Source organism: Aptenodytes patagonicus, chromosome 1 (assembly GCF_965638725.1).
Source record: "Aptenodytes patagonicus chromosome 1, bAptPat1.pri.cur, whole genome shotgun sequence".
Lineage (NCBI taxonomy): Eukaryota > Metazoa > Chordata > Aves > Sphenisciformes > Spheniscidae > Aptenodytes > Aptenodytes patagonicus.
In genome coordinates, this window is record NC_134949.1 from 123,223,418 (window position 1) to 123,245,430 (window position 22,013).

Genomic DNA, 22,013 nt, shown 5'->3' on the forward strand with positions numbered 1-22,013 from the left:
CAAGTCCACCGCTAAACCATGTCCCTAAGCGCTACATCTACACGTCTTTTAGTTACCTCCAGGGAGGGTGACTCAACCACTTCCCTGGGCAGCCTGTTCCAGTGCTTGACAACCCTTTTGGCGAAGAAATTTTTCCTTACATCCAATCTAAACCTCCCCTGGCACAACTTGAGGCTGTTTCCTCTTGTCCTATTGCTTGTTACTTGGGAGAAGAGACCAACACCCACCTGGCTACAACCTCCTTTCAGGTAGTTGTAGAGAGCGATGAGGTCTCCCCTCAGCCTCCTCTTCTCCAGGCTAAACAACCCCAGTTCCCTCAGCCGCTCCTCATAAGACTTGCTCTCCAGACCCTTCACCAGCCTCGTTGCCCTTCTCTGGACACGCTCCAGCACCTCAATGTCTTTCTTGCAGTGAGGGGCCCAAAACTGAACACAGTATTCAAGATGCGGCCTTACCAGTGCCGAGTGCAGGGGCACGATCACTTCCCTAGTCCTGCTGGCCACACTATTTCTGATACAGGCCAGGATGCCGTTGGCCTTCTTGGCCGCCTGGGCACACTGCCGGCTCATGTTCAGCTGGCTGTCGACCAACACCCCCAGGTCCTTTTCCACGGGGCAGCTTTCCAGCCACTCTTCCCCAAGCCTTTAGCGCTGCATGGGGTTGTTGTGGCCGAAGTGCAGGCCCCGGCACTTGGCTTTGTTGAACCTCATACAATTGGCCTCGGCCCATCGATCCAGCCTGTCCAGGTCCCTCTGCAGAGCCTTCCTACCCTCGAGCAGATCAACACTCCCGCCCAACTTGTTGTTGTCTGCAAACTTACTGAGGGTGCACTCAATCCCCTCATCCAGATCATTGATAAAGATATTGAACAGAACTGGCCCCAAAACTGAGCCCTGGGGAACACCACTTGTGACCGGCTGCCAGCTGGATTTAACTCCATTCACCACAACTCTCTGGGCCCGGCCATCCAGCCAGTTTTTTACCCAGTGAAGAGTACGCCCATCCAAGCCATGAGCAGCCAGTTTCTCCAGGAGAATGATGTGAGAAACGGTGTCAAAGGCTTTACTAAAGTCTAGGTAGACAACATCCACAGCCTTTCCCTCATCCACTAAGCAGGTCACCTTGTCATAGAAGGAGATCAGGTTAGTCAAGCAGGATCTGCCTTTCATGAACCCATGCTGACTGGGCCTGATTGCCTGGTTGTCCTGTACGTGCCGCGTGATGGCACTCAAGATGACCTGCTCCATAACCTTCCCTGGTACCGAGGTCAGGCTGACAGGCCTGTAGCTCCCCAGATCCTCCTTCCGGTCCTTCTTGTAGATGGGCATCACATTCGCTAACCTCCAGTCAACTGGGACCTCCCCGGTTAGCCAGGACTGCTGATAAATGATGGAAAGTGGCTTGGTGAGCACTTCCGCCAGCTCCCTCAGTACCCTTGGGTGGATCCCACCCGGCCCCGTAGACCTGTACATGTCTAAGTGGTGGAGCAGGTCGCTAACCATTTCCCCTTGGATTATGGGGGCTTCATTCTGCTCACCGTCCCTGTCTTCCAGCTCAGGGGGCTGGATACCCAGAGAACAACTGGTTTTACTATTAAAGACTGAGGCAAAGAAGGCATTAAGTACCTCAGCCTTTTCCTCATCCTTTGTCATACTATTTCTACCAAGTTTTCTAACCAAAAGTATTTTCATCAGGAGCACTACTCTTGATCTGGTTACTGCTAATGATTTTCCCCATGGACTCAGCTCATAAAAACATAAATTGCTTTATGAATCATAGAATCATAGAAGTTGGAGAAGACAATGATGGGTTAGGTCATCTTGCCCTTCTCCCTGACAGTGCAGTATTATTTCTTTTTATAAAAAATTTTGAAAATAAGCATTTATTTAAAGCTGGAGAATGAAAATGCTAAGTACAAAGAGATTTTAAAAATACATAATGATAGCAGTGGAGGAAGAGCCAGATTCTTAAGTACCTTGGCACTCTCTACAAGCCATGACAATGTGATGAGAAGTATCATCTGGATAGGCACAGCCAGAAATTCAACGGCAAAAAAAAGGTCAGTGGTGTAAGTCCCGTGCACGAGTAATTATCGTAGTTGTAAATGCAAATCTGGTAGTTATATAGGCAAATATGCTGCTAGGCAAAGACCTGGCCATCACAATAATCGCGACCAAATGTACAATGTAACGTGCAAGAACCCAAAGTCTGCAGGCCTTTGTGCCTGTTATCGTCACCTATCATGGCATCTCCACACATCCCAGTGAACCAAAAAGTCTGTGCTTTGCATATTTGCTTTTGGAGCCTTTGGTTTGAGTATTTTTCTGTTTTCCAAAAATGGCTTCAAATCCTGTTTTGTATTACTTTTTGAAGTTTTTTCCCCAAGCATGTCTAGTTGAAGAGGCTGTCCTTTTGCATTAAAAAAAAACAGTTTGAGAACACATCTAATTCTGGCTCAGAAACTGCTCTTGATTCACATTCTCTGAAGATGAAAGAAAATGTTTCTGTTATTTCTTAAGTTAATCCATCTTAAAGGTTTTTAAAAAAAAGTATTTCTATGTCCTGTAAAGTTCACTAAAAATCATCCTGGTGTGAAGTTCTGACTTTTGTCTCAGATGGCCTCCATCCTCAGAAATGGCCCCGTACCTTCCAGCATTTTTCACAGAGAATGCAGGCACTCACTAGAATTCAGATTGTCTGAGAACCGTTATAAACATAAAGTAAATTAATCAAAAACTGTTGCTGGAGTTAGTTTTGGACTTCAGAATGTTTTTTCTAGATCTCTGTAAGACAGCAGCGTCTAATTTTGTTCCCATTACTGTCTTCCATGGATTTCTTTTGAATTGGGACATCTTAGAAAATACAAAATTCGTATTTCTGTAATTCCTTTAGCTCAAGCGAGCAAGTGAGTCATGGATCTGTAAGCATGAATGTTCCCAAATATCAATTATTGAAACTAGAAACATTCTAATCTAGCAGTTTTAATTTTGATTCTAGTCTCAATACAAGAAGGCCTATCTAATTTTAAATCCCTTCAGTACACAGCATGCATGTTTTGATATGTCTAACCACAAATCTTGCATGTGAGTTTGTGCAGGTAGCAGCCCTGCAATCTATTTTTGTACAGCCTACACATGTAACTGATCTAATTGAATCAATGCAAAACAGGGTACACCCACTGAGTGACAGTATAGAAAAATAAACGTATAGCCCAAACCCACCAGAACTGTCTCAGAATGGAGAATGCACTGGGTACCACTTCTTTTTTCCTTCACAGCCCGTGGTGTATCTCTTCAGGTCAATCCGTATCTCAGTCAAACATATAAAGAGGAGAGGAGATACCAGACTGATCGCAACAGCCACTGCGGTTCAGAAACCCTTCGTGAGAAGTCAAACCAAAGGACTTTGCAGCCCACTTACAAATGAAAGGACCATAATCCCTTCTCCGCTGCACCACGAATGACTTAGCGATAAAAGGAGCTGTGCGTTCCTACTGAGGGGGGAGACTGACCTCCTCTCCTGACACGCATAAAGCCTCCTCCACTATGCAGCTGATTTGCCTATGACAAAGTGAAATTGTTTACAAGGAAGCTTTTACATACATTTGAGTCAGGAAGATACGTATGTTGCTTCAGTATGTATTATATCTCTACTCCCTTTTTAAAATGTAGAATCTTATTAAATATTAACTATTACAGCAACCGAAGAATTGATTTAAAACAGTACGCCTGCAGGATGATTTTGTTTCTTACCGTTCTAGCAGACTCATATTGAAAAAACTAAAGCTTATTTGTTGTCTGCAAACTATGAACATGCCCAGGTAATTGCATATGCAAATCTGGAACTTGCATATACAAATATCTTTTTTATGTGCACAGCTGCCTGGTTCACCAAGGATATTTTTCAGGGACAGTTCAACCACATTTTACAAAAAAACCACCAAACAACCTAAATAAGAAGCCTTACCCTGACAGCAGTATTTGTTTTAAAGTCTAGCCTCAAATCCAAAAAATACAGGTCAGATTTTTCCACTAAATGCATGCAGCATCATGACGCAACTTGGACAAATGAAGGCTCGAGAAGAAAACGCACAGGCAAGGCATGAGTTTTCTAAGCTATTTCAGTTGAAGTTTCAAACCTTTCTTTTCTCCCCTCCTCAGTTAAGCAATCCTGAGCTGCGAGTCTCATTCTCTAGTGGGTGTTTGAATCCTGCTGCTCTCTTCTCCCAGGACAATTCCACTTAAGCAACAGCCAGAAATTCTGCCAAGCGTGCGGGAGGAGTGCAAGAAACTAACCACAGACCTCAATTTACATCAGGGCATTTCGATAAAAATATGAAAATGCCCCATTCGGGCTAGTGACTGAGGTTAACGATTGCCTCTGGTAACAGGCAGCGCATGTGTTGCAGAAGCATCTATACCTGCAGATCTGCTCCACCCTCACTTCACTGCCCTCGCCACCCGAACAAAACAACCGCCTGTGTGAAAGTTGCGGGTATTCCCCTGGAGATATCAAACCATTCATCTCCTCCTTGTACTTAGTTCTTAAAAAAAAGAAAGGAAAAAAAAGAGGAAAGATTGGCTGTCTGTGAAAATGGGTGCTCCTAAGCTATACGACAGCATGAGGTACAGTGAAGTCCACAAGGCAGCAACCAGGTGTCCTCTCTCAGGCATTTATTTATTTTTGCAGGGTGGCTGAGCTTGAAAAGTTAGATCAATGACATATTGGTTTCCTATGCTTTAAAATCCTCTTAACATCTGAAAGGCATGACTAGCAAGAAGTGATGCTTAAGGTATACGCTGCCCACCTTTTACCAGCATCCCTTCTGTCAGCTTTTGGGTACGATCCAAGTCATCCCTGGGTAGATACTGTAGAAATGCAAGGCAAGTCAATTCTAGATCAGCTGGACACCCGTGAAAAATAAGGCTTCGGGAAGGCATAATTAAAACCGTTTGTAGGACAGCCTTGGCTTAAAACATACCCACTGCTCCACACGCATGGGATATTGCTGCGTTTCATGAGGCTGGTGATGAACCCCTATGCTAAACCGTCAACTTGGCCTTCTGCAAATGCTGTCGTTAGCTCACTTACTTCTGGGTTCGCGAGGTCCGTCCACCGTTATCTTGATGGCTCTGTGGTATGTGGCTACTTGTGGCGGATTTGTGAAGACCGTGATAGTCAGTGTGAAGCTTTTCCCTGCAACAGGAAAAAAATGTTACTGAGCATATGTGTTGAGAAAAGGTGTACTCCTCATTTCAAATAGCACTCGAACACACCAAATGGCACTAAAACACTTGAGCTGTCCGTATCTGAAGATAGATAGATATGTGCCCAGAAAGCAGGGTGTATAACCTCACAGCTGCCTGGTGCTGGATGCATTCCCTCTGTGGCAACTGCTCAAAGCTTTCGGAAAAAAAATTAATTTATATTTAAATGATCTACACTTTGTTTGTAAAAAAAGGAGGTTATCCCTAACAGTTAAAGTTTATCTGATCTAGATGACTGCTGGTACGTTATCTGTACTTTCTAAAGGGTGTTAGTTCAGAGAGGCTTAGAAATTGTGCCTGACTCTTCCAAAACTGCCACGGGAATCTGATCAACAGCGCTTGTTAAAATTAAAGAGAACTGGGTGCTCAGATCCCCAAGGCAGATTGTAAAATCCCACGCTTTGTGGTTGAAGCTAGCATTAGATCAATTCCATATTGCGAACAAGAACCCTTTAAAAATAATCTGCTACCGCAATGCCAAGAAACAAGGGAATGGAAAAAATAAAAAAATGCCTACAGCTTGTCCACAGAGAATTAAAACATTTTATGAAGACATAGCAGAGCAATATGCTTAGTTTCTCTATTATTCAATAAGAAAACTGTGAAGGCCTTTTCAAAATTGTTATGTGCATGCCACGGCTCTAAGTTGGGAAAAGTACTCGTTTTGATGGCTGCTGGGGAGGGTTTCGTATCTCCTTGTGACCGCAATGCCTTCAGATCCTGCTACCCCTGGATTTTCTTTTGGCCAATGCCAGCATTTACTTCAGGCATTTTTTAAATAACAAAAGTAACATTCTGAATCTTTGATAAGACCTCATATATGCATTCATTATGGCTTTGGCCTGGACAACAATAAAAAGATTGCCTGTCAGCAGGTTTAGCACAGTTATCTCAGCATCACGGAGGACTCAGATACTGACAGGAATCTTCGTTATCAGTAAGAGACATCAAGGGACATCACCCCAAGTTAGATAACCAGGAACTGTTGTAAGAAAATTGAGATTCTCCTCCTTTGGGCACATGCTGTGCGAGCTTTCCCATACAGATCTGCCTGCTTCATTTTACCGCTTGGCTCCAGCCCTCCTGAGTGCTGAGTTTCTTCCCTTCTAAGACTTCCCATTTTTATTGTTTGCTTCGTTTATCTATAGAAATAAATATAAATTTAAATATAAATGTAAATATAAATGCCTGCCTCTAGCAGCAATATTCCCCCCCTCCCTATGCACATTCACTTGCAATTCAATACTTCTCTTAATGCAGTTCCTACTTTGGTGCTAATGGTTTGCATCAACATCACGGCGAGCGCACACACACATAGCTGTTACTGGAAACTGTCCTCATCACATCCCTGTGAATTAGGGAGGTATTCTCCCCACTCTACAGATGAGGAACTGTGGGGAGATAAAGTGTCTTGGCCACAATCTCACAGGAAGCCTGTGGCCAGCGATGCTAACCACTTTGGCTGCTGCAACTAAATCCAACTATAATCCTGAATCACAGCCCTGACAAAACAGAAGCCGAAACACAAGCCTCGCAAATCCCAGGCCAGTGTCTTCCCACCTCCACATCCTCGCTAGAAAGCAGTCCCTGAGACCGAAAGAATTACAACAGAAGCAAAAGTCATTTCAGATCCCTGTCTCGGGGCTTTTGGCCCTCAACTCTTGGGTCCTACATCTACCCAGACCAAGAGTGGCTGTGTTCTTGACATTCTTTAAATACCAAATTACATGATAAAGCTTTACAGCTTTGTTGCTCTTTCTCCACCAGCACAACAGATCTTTCTATGAGGCATCAGTAATGAAGTTCAATAAACTTCCTTTCAAAAAACTTTATCACCTATAGCGTTAGACTTAACGAATATCAGAGAGCCATCTGTAGATCTTCCTTCTTTCCAAAAATAGTTTCCCCGTATCATTATATACAACACCTAGATCACTAAGACTGAAAGAGACTTTGAAAATATACTTTATTCTCTTTACTAACCTGCATCTTGCTTCCCGTTTGTTGTTTTTTTTGACAAGTGCTGATGCATTAGGTAATGCTGATGCTGTTCTGCTAGCATATGTAGTCAATTTATTTCTTTAGAAGGGTCTTGTGGGTTTTCCAGATAGAAAAGAAATGCAGAAAAAAATTTATAACAATAGTGAAATGTAGTAAAATGTGGCCACATTACCAGTCTACAAGACCAGAGCAAAGAAGAAAAGGGAGGTGAAGTTACTGTCAAGATTTTCTACAGAACAGACTAGATCTCAGAGCCTGTATAAGGTTGTGACACAAGTTGGCAAAAGCAGGAAGATACTTAGCTTCTTTTTGACAGAAGACTATTCATTAACCACATACTGGTTAACCACAGGACTATATAACCATAAACCTACATGTCACCCATTGCTGCTTACTAATAATTCTGGCTGTGTTTTTTCTCTGGTTATTCAGTTTCATTTACATTTAGCTTTATTAAATGGTTTTATCACTTTTATTCGTAGCTTCTACATTATTCACCATTTGTGTGTCTGCTTGACAAAGGTAGATTTAGATTAGAGGCATTGTTAGTGAAATCTGTGTTTTATGGATATACCTGTTTTGGGATGGCAGCAGGACTATAAACGTCTCCTCCTTGCTTTTATGTATTATGATACAGCCACGATACAGATTTTTATTTTCAGCGTACACTTGCATAATACACTTACACACAAGAGCTTGCACATACACACACACACACACACATATGCAACATACAGCAGACTAAACTGGTGGAAATAATACCAGATTAGTCAGTGGAGGCTGTATTCAGACTCCCTAACACTGGAGCCTATATTAGATGCCATGATTTCTGATGCCTCCTAACTATCGGTAGACCTACACTGAGCACTTAGTGTCTCTGCTCAGTTCAGAAAGGGGTGGGTACCACCAAACCTGAGTCAGACAGCCTAAGTGATGGACTGACCTCCCTAGTGACTGTAAAAATGGACCAAACACCCCAAGAAGGCATTCTGAAACACTGGCCTGGTTTGGATGCCTCTGATAGTCATGATGACAATTTGATGACATCCTAGCAGTCACAGCAAGCCGGCACGTAGCCCTCCATTAGCTAACATCAAAATCTGAGACCCTCTGGGTTAAACAGTCCCATAAATCTACAGAAAACCATACACAAATTAGCTTGGGTCTATGATGCATGCCTCAGTATACTGAAGCCAATTGCTGCTGCGTCATCGTGGGAGTCTTTGCCGATGGTGGAAGGGCTGACAGGTGATGTCAACGTCAAGCTGTGCCTCGCTGGGGTGCAAGAGTCACTTCAGAGACTGTTGCTCTCTGTAACTATCCCTGGTAGTTCCTAATATTAGGCACATAGCACCTCATGAGCACAAGGATTAAATTCTCCATATGTGGGACAGGACTCTGCCTTTGGAAACCCTTCCCACAGACATCAAGCATACCCTCACATGCCTAAGGACAGAGCACAAGACTCACTGCTTCCATCAAGTCTTCCCTCACAACTAGGGTAGCGCAAATTGCTTGGTAATATTTATTTTTGCAAAAACATTAAGGTCAGAACCCTTCTAGAAAAAATAATGGAAACAGTGGCATTTCTGGCAAAATACAATACTGACTTTTGAAACCATACCTAGAGACTCTGCTGATGGGTTTGCTAGAGACTGTACCATCAAAAGTGCCCTCAAGAGTCACTGCTGATTAGACAGCCGAAGTCAGATGGATTCAACGAGTTGTCCCCAGCTCATGACTTTACAGGATTGCTCGTGAGATCCCCTGATGCTGTGCAAAGCTGCAGGGACTTAAGAGGAAGCACAAAGCACAATATTGTCCACCAGCACCTACTCAGCAATACTGTTCCTGGACCAGCAAAAGGTGAAGATCAGCCTCCAAGACCCAAGCATCTGAAGGTGTTGTGCCCGTGCTCTACACTGCAATATGGGAACTTGAAGTCTGCATTCAGTCTGCATCCCATCTGACAGAGACTGGAAGCAAAATGAGCAGTGAGCTCACATCTAGCACGATGAGAGATTATTTAAGTGGTCCCCCAGAACAGCACTGAAGTGCTCTAGAAGGAGCAATAGGTTTGTAAGCTATGGTCCCTGGGGATGTTTGAGAGGAACCAAGCGGGAAAAAAGGAATCCCAAGTGACAACATGGTCACATGAAGCTCCTGTGTGCTGCTTTAGTCATCCCTGAGCAGTGTCATGACCAGATGGGTCTGGGGGTGGGAAGGCACACTCAGAATATAAGTGGCTGCATGGGCAGATGCAAAGGGGAATAAGAACAGACGCTTTAGGGAAGAGAGGCCACATCTTGGACCTACCACTTCATTTCAATCCACCTCTTTCTCAGGCAAACAAAGATGTTGATTCCATTGATGAAGGTTCATCCAAATGAGGACAGAAAAAAATGGAGTTAAAGCTTCAGAAGTTTGTCCGTGGTGGGTGGGGGAGGAAAGGGAGGCCAACAGATGATGTGGTTACAATTACTATCTCTTGCTTTTGGGATTTATTCTGATGATCACAAATGTGTCATTAGAGTTGGGATTTTTTTAAATTGTTACAGTAAATTATTAGATAAAAAGAAGAAGAAAAAAGGGAAAGGAGCCAAGAATGCTTGTGCTGACAAGGACAAAAGGTATAGATGGAAAAATATGAAATGTAATACACAAATGCAATACAAATTATATTACAGACATTTCTATTGTATTAGTGAGAGACTTCCAGGTTCTAGTAAGAAAGATTATGATACTTTTTTTTTTTTGTATCCAGCTTCTACTTTTTAGTGCTTATGTACTTACTTTTATTAAACCATGCTAAATGATCCATTTTATACATCTTTACAATTTCTCACAACATCTTCCTGGGTATCTGCCAAAGTGAAGATGTCTACTGCATTTTGATAACATATCTGGCTGTATCTCTGGGCAGGATGCAATACACACATACTTGCATATTCATTCTCAAATGACAACTGTTATACACTGGGGCCAAATTTTGCTATTCCTATCACTTAAGGCGCTGAATACTCCAACTGTAAGCAATAGCACTAGAAGGGCCAACATAATTTGACCCTTCATTACTTAACTGCTGCTCGTCATGAGTGAAATATTTTTGTAGGTCTTCAAGTTGCATGTCCAATTGCAAAAAACCTGCACAAGTCCAAATTCTGTGCTCAGACGGTGACTCTTTTCTCCTGCCCCCGGTGACAGTTTCACACAGTCAGAATATAACTTTGCCTGTTATGTATGGTCCAATGGCTATTTCATCAGAAAAAAGCTGCAGCTGAAGTAAGTGGCATCAAAAAAATAACATGATTTGTTTACCATCAGCACCGCAGATACCACTGAATTTAAATATGAGAAAAAACTGTTATTCACCTCATCCACTACCATGCCGTAAATGGTTTACAAATTCTGACCGCCACAGACCAACGGTCCAAACAGATAAATGCGAACATGGGGAGACGTCAGCAAATCGGGGTGATTGCCCAAAGAAATGCAAGAACTGCCCATGCAAATCAGTTGCACGGGCAATAGATCTGCTTGTGTATTGATATGGATGTTTTGCGGGTGTAAGCGTGTGTCAAGTTGGACATTTGGGAAATACACCCACTTGCCTCCTGCCAAACCAGCCTGAGTCAGCATAAAGGTATACTTTTGAACATTTCTGTCAAGTGTCTCACTCCAGGAAGTTCTTATATCTGTGTTTACATAGCACCTACTTACCCAGAATGAAATCTCCATCGCGTTAAATCAATAGGTGTTTTGTTCTGGATTTATATGGGGCCAAGTTGTCATGCAAATGGCCAGAAGTGTCCCTGCTGCAAACTTGGACCCAGCTATGAACTATTGAATTTGCTTTGCAATAAGTTGTGGAAAAGCAACTTGCTGCTGCGGGAGTGTGGCTGGCGCTGGCCTCTCCCCTTCCCTTTCTTTCCCAGGAAAGAATCAAGACGTGCACTTCAGTCTCTTTTCCTCCCTGCCCATTCTCCGAGCTTTTTTTCAGCTAACAAGTCAAATGCTGTGGTGGAGAGCAGCAGAGCCGCCTGTCTCTCCTGCCGCAGCTCTGGGGACTCCCGGAGCTAGAAGGCTAGAAGAAGTTTGTGTCTGGGATGGAACCGTCTCAAGGCATTATTTTGGTGAAGCGTATGTACATTTAACCTAAGGCAACACAGGGACTATATTAAGCAACCAAAATTACATAACTGAAATCAAGTAACATTAATAGAGATGCTGTCAACCTGAGCAGGCACTAAAATTGAATTTTACCTTAAGCCCATTATCTGGGTGATAAGGATAGTCCCTGACACTCTTCCGGAAATTGTCCCTGACAATCTTCTTATTTCATAAGTCAAAAGCATAACCCTAAGTCTGCAAGCTGCAGACATGAAATATTTAAGCAAACAGATGCAGAAGCTGGTTCTGCACTCGGTATAACTTACAGCTGTTCAAATAAAGCTGACTCAGGCCCTCAGCAGCTATTCCAGCAGACACATATTGGTGATGCACAGCAATGTTTTGTGCAGCCCCTTGTCATCAGGTGTACCAAGCATGCTACAAGACCTGACCCCTACACTACACGTTTCCCCTTGCACTGGAGAATGCCCACACAGGTAGCAGGTCCTAAAGTCGCTTTTCCCCTGCTTTGCTCTGCTACCGTGGTACCAGCATTCAAATCCCTTTCCTCAGACAAAAAAGGAGAACATCTTCCTGCTGGAATAAACAAAAAATGCCAGCACCCAGCATCCCAGAAACGTGTCACCGTCAATTCAAAGATCACATATTTGCTTGAATGCTGCTTTTTTCCATTACTGTAGCAACTAACACCTTCAGTATTTGATCTGAAGCCCTCAGAAGAGTGATTCTCCCTTGCACAGGCAGGGATCGCTCACATTCTCAAGAGTTGCAAGGGTGGGACTCAGCTCACTAAAACAGCCACAATTTTTCTCTCTTTTTTTGGCCAGATGTTTACATTTTAATTTGACAAGAGTTTGTGTGCAGCCAGTTTCACTTCTGCGCTGATGAGCGGTTTCACTTCCCAGTCCCATGTGCTGTCATGATGATACCGTCCACCGCCTCCTCCAGCCTTGCAGGGGCCTCTGTGCTAATCCTTTCCCTGACAGCCTGACAATGTGTGTAAAAGTGCAGCCGCCACTGCCGCTGCTGCTCCGCTGTTTGCCTGCGAGGCACCTGATGGCCCTTCTCTGCTTAAGAAACTTGGATTTGAAATGCACTCATTTGAAATGTTCATGTCTAAAATGTTAGACGCAAGGCATCGGTCTCAGTTGGATTCCTCTGGGTTCTGTCCCTCAGGTTACTATTTCTGCTACCTTCATGTTATTTTTCCTGTGAACGTGCTTCAGCAGAGATGCCACAAAAGCACAATTTATTCTGTTTAGAGCAAAAAAAACCTGTGGCTGTTGAATAGCAGGAGATACCAGGTGTGGGTACTAAATGGTCATGGCCATTTATCAGGAAGGAAGCTGCAGCAGAAGACAGGTAGGAGAATAACTCTGAGCTTACAGGAAAGGACATAAATGAACTAACTGAGGAGAAGAGGCAAGAAGAGGTCAAGAGATTTGGGACCGAGGTGGCAAGAAGGAGGTCTCTGAAGACAGGGTGTCCTACAATAGTCAGCTTAGGGTGACACCCAGTAGTTAACGTAGACATTAGTCACTTTTGTATGCCAACATCAACAATCCACAAACACACAAAACCACCAGGAATCCCCCTATGTTGTGATGCTGTCCAATTTCAGAAGAGAGACTATTTCAAGCTGTGGTAGGAATTTGGCTGGCAAGAACATTATTTGTTCTTTAGCATCTTTAGGTCTAAAGTCCTATGTAAATACCAGCTTTTGGGCTTTGTGATGGAGGTGGTATATGTTTATGTGTGTGTGAGTGTGTGCACCAGAATTACAACAATTTTTGACAATATTAAAAAAAATGGTTTTCCATTCTGTTCTGAAAGACAACCCAAGTGACCTGTTTTAACTGAATTTTTGCCTTCTTAGACTGAAAGCCTGCAGATCAAGTTTGCAAAATGGATTAAAGCATTAGAAGGCTGGGATGGGGGGAAGACCTTTTAATGGAAAAGCCAAGAAGCCTCTAACTATAAGTGGAGTTGCTGCAGTAACCACTATAAAGTTCTTATGAACTTGGGTGGGGACAATAATTACAGCACAGGAAGAATGAGATGCTATGGGGTGCCTGGCCTCTGCAGTGGAGTGGCAGCACAAGGAGATTACACTTTGAGTCTTAAAATGCAATGCTTATTGTTAAAATGTTTTTAAGACTTGAAATGTATATACACAATTTATACAAACGTACATGTCACTAATGTTTCAACATAGATTTTGAGAGGGTGGAATTATTTTTTCCCCGAAGATGACTCTAATGGAAGTCTCTGATGCTCCTATGAGTGGGCTACCCCAAAACCTGAACCTCTGCTTTCAAGCTGTGACCTACTACATATCAGGGAATTCTAATGGTTTTTTTTCTCAGTGCAATATCATTTTAGTTTTAAATGAAGTGCTTCTCTATATTGCAGCTTGGGCTGTTTGTGAATAAGTGTTCAGAAATGACTTAGCCTCCACGAAGTGCATCCAGCTCTAGGGTAGAATGAAGAAACGATCATCCAGCAGACTGCTGTGTCACTGCTGAATGGTTCGGAGAAAGGGAAAAACAGCAACAGGAACACCAGATGGAAGGGACAGTTCAAAACAAAATGACTTAAATGCAAAGCTACTACCTTTTCACAGAAAATGCCTTGGGATCTTTAAGTCTAATAATAGCCCTTAACCCAGCTATAATTTCAAACCATTAATAAGCTTTTTGAGGTAGAAATTATCACCCACACTTTATAGGCGATGAGAGACACATGAAAAGGTTAAGGCCCAGATTCACAAGAGGATTTAGCTGCCTGAAGTGGGATTCAGGTTTGATTTAAATGCTTAAGTCCAAAATTACACTCCTTCCCCATGCCTCCCCCCCCCCCGCATCCAGGTGATGCTAGCAGCAGATGCAGTGGATATCTGAGGGGGCTTCCCCTGCTGAACAGCCCTGTGCCCTTGAGGCTGCAAGCTCAGCCTCTGGGAAGGAGCAGCTCGGAGTGGTCAGTCCGGCCCTGACCTGCAGCCTGAGCCCTCCTCTGCCGCTCTCCTGGGGCGGTTTGGTCTGGGAGCTTCTTCTCGAGGCTCACCCTCTGACTCAGCTTCTCATGGTGGCCCCTTCTGCTTTAAGCATTAGGGCATTTCCCCAGGGAAGCTCCCTGCTCTGTAGGACGTGCCTCAGACGTACATTTTGCACCTCTCCGAAGTGCACCCTGGCCAGATGGCTGCAGTGGGGTGGCAGAGTCCTCAACCCTGGCGGTTCCCTGGTGGAGGTCCTTTGGGTGGAGAGGTCCTTTGGGCAGAAGGGCGGCACATGCCTGGCTCTTTGGGCTGGTGGCTGCAGCGTTTGGGGCAAGGGGAGTGCCTCATTCCAGTCTCTTCTCCAAGGACTGCTTTTGTGTTTGAACCCATTTTTTCTTCACCCCTTGAAGCCCTGTTCTCATCCTTTGCCTAATCATGAGACTGGGAAAACCTCGTTGTAATGGGTGTTGTGGTTTTTGGCAGATCCTATTCTGAGGCATCTTCATTTCATGGTGCATTGTCCTGTGAACCTAGACAAAGCCCTGTGAGACCTGGATTTTGCCTCAGTCCCTCTCCCTTTTTCCAGCACTGGCTTTCATTTGGGACCAGCCCCAGCCTGGCTACTTGTCCAGACAAATGCTGGCATACCTTAGTGCTCTGGCATAGACCTGGAGCTGGGAATAAACATGCTCCTTGCCCTCTGGAGCTATGAAGAGGATGACCTCTCGGCATGGCTGCATGAAGAAGCACCAGGTACAGGGAACAAGGAAGGTGTGGGTTCACTGGAAGAGCAATGCAGTGCTCTGAGTATGAAAGGCAAAGAGCACTTTTATGATCATCAGGGCCATTTTAGCAAGTGAGGGACTTCCGCCTGCAGTGGCCTGAAGCAGGTGAACGCCAGAAGACAACCTGACAAGTCACTTCTTCGGTAGCTAGCTGAGCGTGGGAGTGTGCACTGGGACACTGTTTACTCTGAGTTTATTTTCTTAGAGGAAGGACTCCTCCATGCTATCATTACACTAATGCAATGTGCATTGATTTCAGAGCTCAGAAGACGTCTGGGGTCACTCGATGGATATCCATGCAGTCAGTGATAGAGGAGATAACACTGCCATTACAAACTTGGAACCTGCCAAGTTCCACCAGAGACAACCTTCAAATGTAGAGCAACCTCTGTGGCCTCAGATATGGACACGGCTTTGTTAGAGTTGTGGTGCATAAAGTCTAGCCTGTGGAAACTTTGTGGCCTTGCCAAAGCGTTTCCTTCAGTTCCTCCCTAAACTTCAGGGAACTGATGTGCATACACATTGCTCCAAGCACCGCCCTGCTGAAGAGCTCTTTTGGCATCAAGCCTTCAAAGCAGCTGCTTCCCTCCTCCTTGCCTCTCGCCTTGGCCTCCAGAACCTCCTCCCTCTCCCCCACGCACTGCCTGCTCCCTCCCCGCACCACACGGCAGGTAGCTCCCCGTCCTCGGAGGGAACGGTAGGAAAGGGCGGAAGGAATTAAGGGTAGTTCCTACTAGTGCACCTTGAGACCAAAACCCACTCCTGTGATAGGATAGGATAGGATAGGATAGGATAGGATAGGATAGGATAGGATAGGATAGGATAGGCTAGGCTAGGCTAGGCTAGGCTAGGCTAGGCTTCCTTGCGCAGGAATCCCAACCTGTGCTGAGAGGCAGCAGCTCTCAAAGGGGATGGGCAGGAAAAGCATCAACAGAAGAAGGAGAACAAGAGACGGAGATTGATGCAGGACAGGGATGAAGGGAATAAGGTCGATTTGGAGAGGTTGAGAAAACTGTGTTGAAATAATATGATGGGAAAAACAGGAGAGAAGTAGGATGGGAGCAAAAGAGGTGGAGAGTCACACAGCATTAAGGTAATAGAAAAAAAAGGCTTTTTTGTTGTTGTTGTTGCTGAAGGGCTTTTAGAAAGGAACAGGGACTGATTCAGACAGATGAGGGTTTATGCACATGACTGTGCTGGACAAGACTCTCCTGACAGCAATTGTAAGCCACTGATTTGCAGCATCCTCACTTCTGCTAATCCTGAGTGAGCTGACAAGAACTGCATGCCATAGAATAGTCATCTGAAGTTCACTAGCCAGCCCTGAAACCAGGGTCCTAATTCGTCTCTCGGAATGATTTTATTTGGATGACAAAACAGGTTGTAATACAGGGACGTACACATATAGGTACACAGGTACACACAAAAATTTTTTTTTTTTTTACCAGAATTCAAGCAGCCTCTGAAGGAGGCAAAACAAAATAAAAACAAAGGAAAAAAAAGCAAAAAGCTGAAGGGCAAAAAGATCACTTGAAACTATGTAACCTCTTCATCTAGAGAGGTACTTTGTTTTCCTTAAGCAGTATCTGGTAAGCCCAACTCCTTTTATCATGGCAAAAAAAAGAAGAAAATGCTCAGAGGATAGCATCTGTCCCATCCTCATCGTTAGCCTGAGTTTCAAAAATGTACAAGCAGAGCTCTGCAGAACCAAAAAATAGATTTATTGTTATTGGACTGAGGGCAGTGGTTCAGCACTTGGCATGGCCACTGTTTACAGCAGTAATGCTCCCGGAGACAGGAAGTTCTCCAAATCGCTCTGCCATTATTTTTCTCCTGTTGACGCTTTCTGATCGAGAGTTTTTTTGCCCAGACGAAATTTTAAGTAACCCAGCAGAGAGTGTTTGGGAGCTGGCAAAGCCAGCCGCAGTCATGCTCAGCCTCACGGACCACATGATGTTTTTCGAGTCAAACCCCCGCGTGGAGCTGCATCATACGTATACTTTCTTACACAATCAGCGATTCATGCGAACCCGGCTGCACGTAGCGAGTGTGTGCCGAAGACGACTCGGGCGGCACTGGCGTAATGAGAAAGTCTTCTCCCCGCCCCTCCTCCTGCCACTACGTCCCTGCCAAAGGCCAGCACCGAGGCAGCCTTGTCTTTAAAGGGCTGGCTTTGCTGATCAATCTAACCCCAGCTTTTCGGCTTGAAATAGGCATCGGCTCCTCTGTACCAGTGCGGGTAGTCTGCACACTGAATTCTTCCACAGCTACTTGGTTTACACAGAAACCTCAATAAAATTAATGACACAACTCAGCAATTCTAAGTCACTTAAAAATAAAATTACTGCTTCTGGCTTCTGCCTTTCAGAGAAAAGTTCACCATTCAGACCAGACTGGACAGAGAAGAGTCCTGCGATAAACATCGACCCTCTAACACACACCCGGGGCGAGGACCAGCAGCGTGGCCCCTTCCTTTGGCCGCTGCCTGCGGGCGGCAGGACCAGCAGCGGCAGCCCCGGGCGAGCGGCATTGCAGATGCCCAGCTTTCCCGCCCCAAGGGCCGTGCCAGCCTTGCCTGCGCCCGGCGCGACGGCATGGCCACAGGACGGCTCCAAGAGCTGCCCGTTTCTCTACAGCCAAACCGCCCTCCCGCTGGCCGGAGCATCCTGTTAGCGCCACATACTTATCAATCCGAAGTATAAATAAGCAGTTGTTTTTAAACTCTATCGGTTGACTCTTTTCTCAGTTTTGATTGCAGTGGATTTCTTCTATTTTCATCCCGTCTGGCAAGCGCGGTTCATTGTTACTCCAGTATCTGATACTGCATCCCCTGAAGCATTCCAATGGCTTGGACCAGGACCTGGCCGGCTGCTTAATACTCATGTTACGATCCTGTTGAATAGCATCCTCCTCTGTGTTGCACATACTTTTATAATTTTGAATGCGTTTAAGTAAAAAATAAAACAAATTTTAACAAAGTGCTTAAATAGTGCAACCACAAGTTGAAGTTGCACAGAAGGAGCAAAATTCTGACTTCAGAAGATCAATAAAAATAATTGGACTCAGAATCCAGGCCAGTAATTTTGGGGTTTTAAGTATTTTTGAGATTCCAGCTTAAACTGATTTTTCTTCCCCAAAATTATATCCAGAAGGAAGAGTCCTGACGGCAGAAACTTCCGATTATGCTTGGTAATATCTCTCTCGTGTTCTCCTACCAGCTACTCCTGTGAAAAAGGAGTACCTCTTTGGCTCTGTGGAAATTGAAAACTATTGCAAAACTTATTCATGACTCTAATCCCGATAGCTGGTAGGAAATGTATACGTAGGCTTAGTTTTCAGTCCTTTCCAAGATGCAGTTTTTAAAAAGGCCTTGCTGGAAAGCTATCACAAAGCTCCAGCTCCAGATCGCATCTTTAGATTGAGATCTTCTGTAGCAAGCCAAGACACTTCCCCATTAGCTACTATTATCATAACCTATTAATAATTATTTTCATCTGGAAAATATGTTTATTTGTTGGGTTTTTTTTAATGTTACCTTCTACAAAGAAGATAGTTACTGGGATTAATGATTCCATGAGGAAAATATGTAATGCTTACCGAGCCACGAAGCTTTCCCTCTCCAAAATAACTATTTATTTTTAATTTTATCCAATGAACTTCTATGGTGTCAGGCTTTCTGCATCAGATTTATTTCATCATAAATGGGTTCATTACACATTAAGAAAACAGGGTACTTTGCAGTAGTAGGATTTTGAAGTTTGAAGCGTTTATGAACGGAGGTTTTTTTTTTAACGGGTAATCAGGCAAGGGGGGGGGGCTGAGATTGGCTGAAGTTTTAAACTACATTTTTCTTTCAGAAATTACTTACTCGGGCTTACAAGCCAGACGGGCAGGTTTTCCCAGTAGCATTCTCAAACTAGGGTGAGGAATAGTAACTCTGGAGCCCAGCCAATTCCAGTGTAAATCTGTTTTGTTCAGGAAAGCGACCCAGATTGCTTTTATACAACATCTTGATGTTTCAGGTCACCTGCGATATTCTCAGCTCCCATTCTGGGTGTCAAGAAAATCAAGTGGGTGTTTTTTTTAATTCTGAATGACAGGCACAGGCAGAGCAACAGCGGCAGCCCCTTGCTATTAGATACGAAGCAAATGCTGAAACGCGGTTTGGTTCTTTAAGCTTCAGCCAATATTTGGCTGGTGCGCCTGCTCTGATGGGCAGGCAGGATCAGACCCCTGAAGGGGGTGAACCGCTGTAACTCTCTCACAGTCAGAGCAGAGCCGCTTATTCACAGAGATGAAAATGTGGACAGTAGTCTTACGTTTGAAACAGCCGTCAGGCTGTCTTGCTAGATTTCATTTAAAGCCCACGGAAGAAAATTTAAACTATTTATTAAGAATGTCAAGAACGACAATTTCCTACTGCCTGAGAAGGGAGAAAGTGGTGGCTTGCCACCCATTCGGCAAGGCATTTAATGGGGATGGTTATACCTGGGCGATAACCGATGCACAGGGAACTGCCACAGGTCGAAGCTGTTCCTTATTCTCCAGCAGTGATTTTAAATCACCCAAGATACACAAAGAGCGTCCACTCTGACCATAACCGACATGAACTTTCAGTCACTGTTCACATAATACTCCTGGCATCGCATTATCACTGGTGGCAACTGAACTTATTCAAACTCAAATATTACACAGCAAACAAAGTTTCGGTTAATTTTCCTCTAGCGAAGTATCAAAGGAAGCAATGCCCTTTGAAGCAGCTACCTTATGCTTTAGGCTTTATACAAATTCAACAGAACAGCACCTCAGAAATCCCGTACCAAATGCAAACAATCCCCACCTTTGGAAAACAATCCCCTGTTCGAGGAGTAAACAAAAGCATACATTAGTCACTCGCTCCAAAGATGGGCAGCCAAGGGAGGTGATGAGATTTAACCTCCAAGACTGACTAATAGCATGCAGCGTTCCCAAATCACTCCATCGCTTAAAGGATCCCGAGCACCTGAATATCATACGATGTACAAGGTTTATGTCCGTGCGCGAGCGACTGGCTACTAGCTACCGGTTACGGTAAGAGGCTCAGCGACACTCCCCGCCAAGCTTTTCTGCATGAATAGGGACTGTTCTCTCTCGGCTGCTGGATTTTGACCTTGAAACTCACACACTTCACTGTTACGATTTCTAGCTTCACTACCATGGCCAGGAACTGAACTACAGGTTTGTTTTTATTAGCTTCTCCGCCACTTTGCCAGCTATTCATTTGAATCTTCTAAACAGTCATCTCTGAATCATAATGCAAATTCCATTTTCTGAAAAGGTGGAACCTTTAATATAACAAATGAACATGTTTAATGACTGATACTTTTAGACATTACAGCATCTCTCATGTTTTCAGTAAATGGATATAATTTTCTCTGCATTACCCTATTATTATTCTTTGCTAGCATTACGAAGCTACGTTCTCAGCTGCGGGTGTTTTCCACCAAGTGCATCTTGAAGACAGCCCAAACAACACGATTTAAAAGACATCTCCTTCTGTATCCTCAGCTAAAAATGCTGCAGGATACAGAGGGATCGGGTTGGTATTTTATTCTTCAAATGTATTTACTGCTTGCATCTATGTTTCAACAGGGCCACGTTCTTCCACAATTGCCAACCGTATTTATATTGGAAGAACATCTACAGCTGCATTTCACTTCAAAGGCAAATAAAGGCTGTTGTGTATAATCAGGATAACTTCCTCGGTCTGAAGCCTGACCCCTCTCCCATTTGGAATAACACATTTTGAGAGCGACCGAGCAGAAGTGGGTCACCTTTGTAACTCTCCTGAAGCATGCTCATAACTCCGTTCGTGTTTGTAAGAGCCACGGATGCAACCACGCATCAGGAGATGGCTCGGGTGCTCACATGGGGAGAGAGGGAGGGAAAAATGGTGAGGAGGGTTCAGCGAGCCCCGAGTATTTAATCTGGTTCAGAGAGGCACCAACACACAAAGTGCTCAAAAAGGTAGTATACAGAAACCTACTTAAGTGCAGTAGACACTATAATTTTGATTTGTGAGTGTTACAGGACTGAATTCTCCCTAAATAACACTGCTGTGTTTGGAACACCATAATGTTACATTCTGATTTTACTTAAAGATGCGAATGAAACAGAAGAAAAATACATAAGTAAATATCATATGAAGTCACATGGAAGATGCGACAGTTTTTTGTTCTTGACCTTAAAAGAGAGAGGCTGATCTTTTCTCCGAGCTTTTTCTGAGCAACAGCTCACCGGCTTCTCTTCTGTGGGTTTGACTGACCCCCCCTGACCCAAGCAAAGGGACTCCACTCACAGCAGCAAGGGCAGTAATGCAAGAGGAGCGCTTAAAATTATCTCGCAGTAGAAAGGTAAACATCATTGCTTGGAATGTGTGGGGTTTAAGATTATGGACCGGAACCGAAGTGTGAAGTTGCGAAGGGTCCTTCTGTTGATTTTACGGGCTTTCGGATCAAGCTTTGTACACCTGCCCACTCACACGCGACGTGAGCCGCACGTGTCAGATACCATTTGCAGCTTCCTAACAACATTTTTACATAGTTCTAGTCTAAGTCAGCTTCGACTCTTATTTGTTACTTACATTCATAAGGCCTTTTTATTTACTATGTACTAGTAATTACTGGTTATTACAGAGATACAGCAAGTCAGATATTAAGCTCAGCTGTTCTGTTCTGTTCTATCCTATGCACGTTGCAGGAGCACATTAAATAACAGGACTACTGCATATCGTTCTAGATCTATTTCAGCAAAAGAAAGATCAGAAACGGTGCCCTGTGCCTTCATCAGGTCATG

General features: G+C 44.1%; 1 protein-coding gene across 2 annotated transcripts in view; it reads right to left on the minus strand.

Annotated features, from left to right (window-relative positions):
- Positions 1 to 22,013, minus strand: part of RUNX1 (RUNX family transcription factor 1) — a 105,044-nt gene that overhangs the window by 76,649 nt on the left and 6,382 nt on the right. For both annotated transcript variants that reach the window (XM_076353678.1, XM_076353670.1), the window contains exon 3: positions 5,092 to 5,196. In XM_076353678.1, coding sequence (XP_076209793.1) covers positions 5,092 to 5,196 — 105 coding nt within the window. The remainder of the gene's footprint in view (positions 1 to 5,091; positions 5,197 to 22,013) is intronic.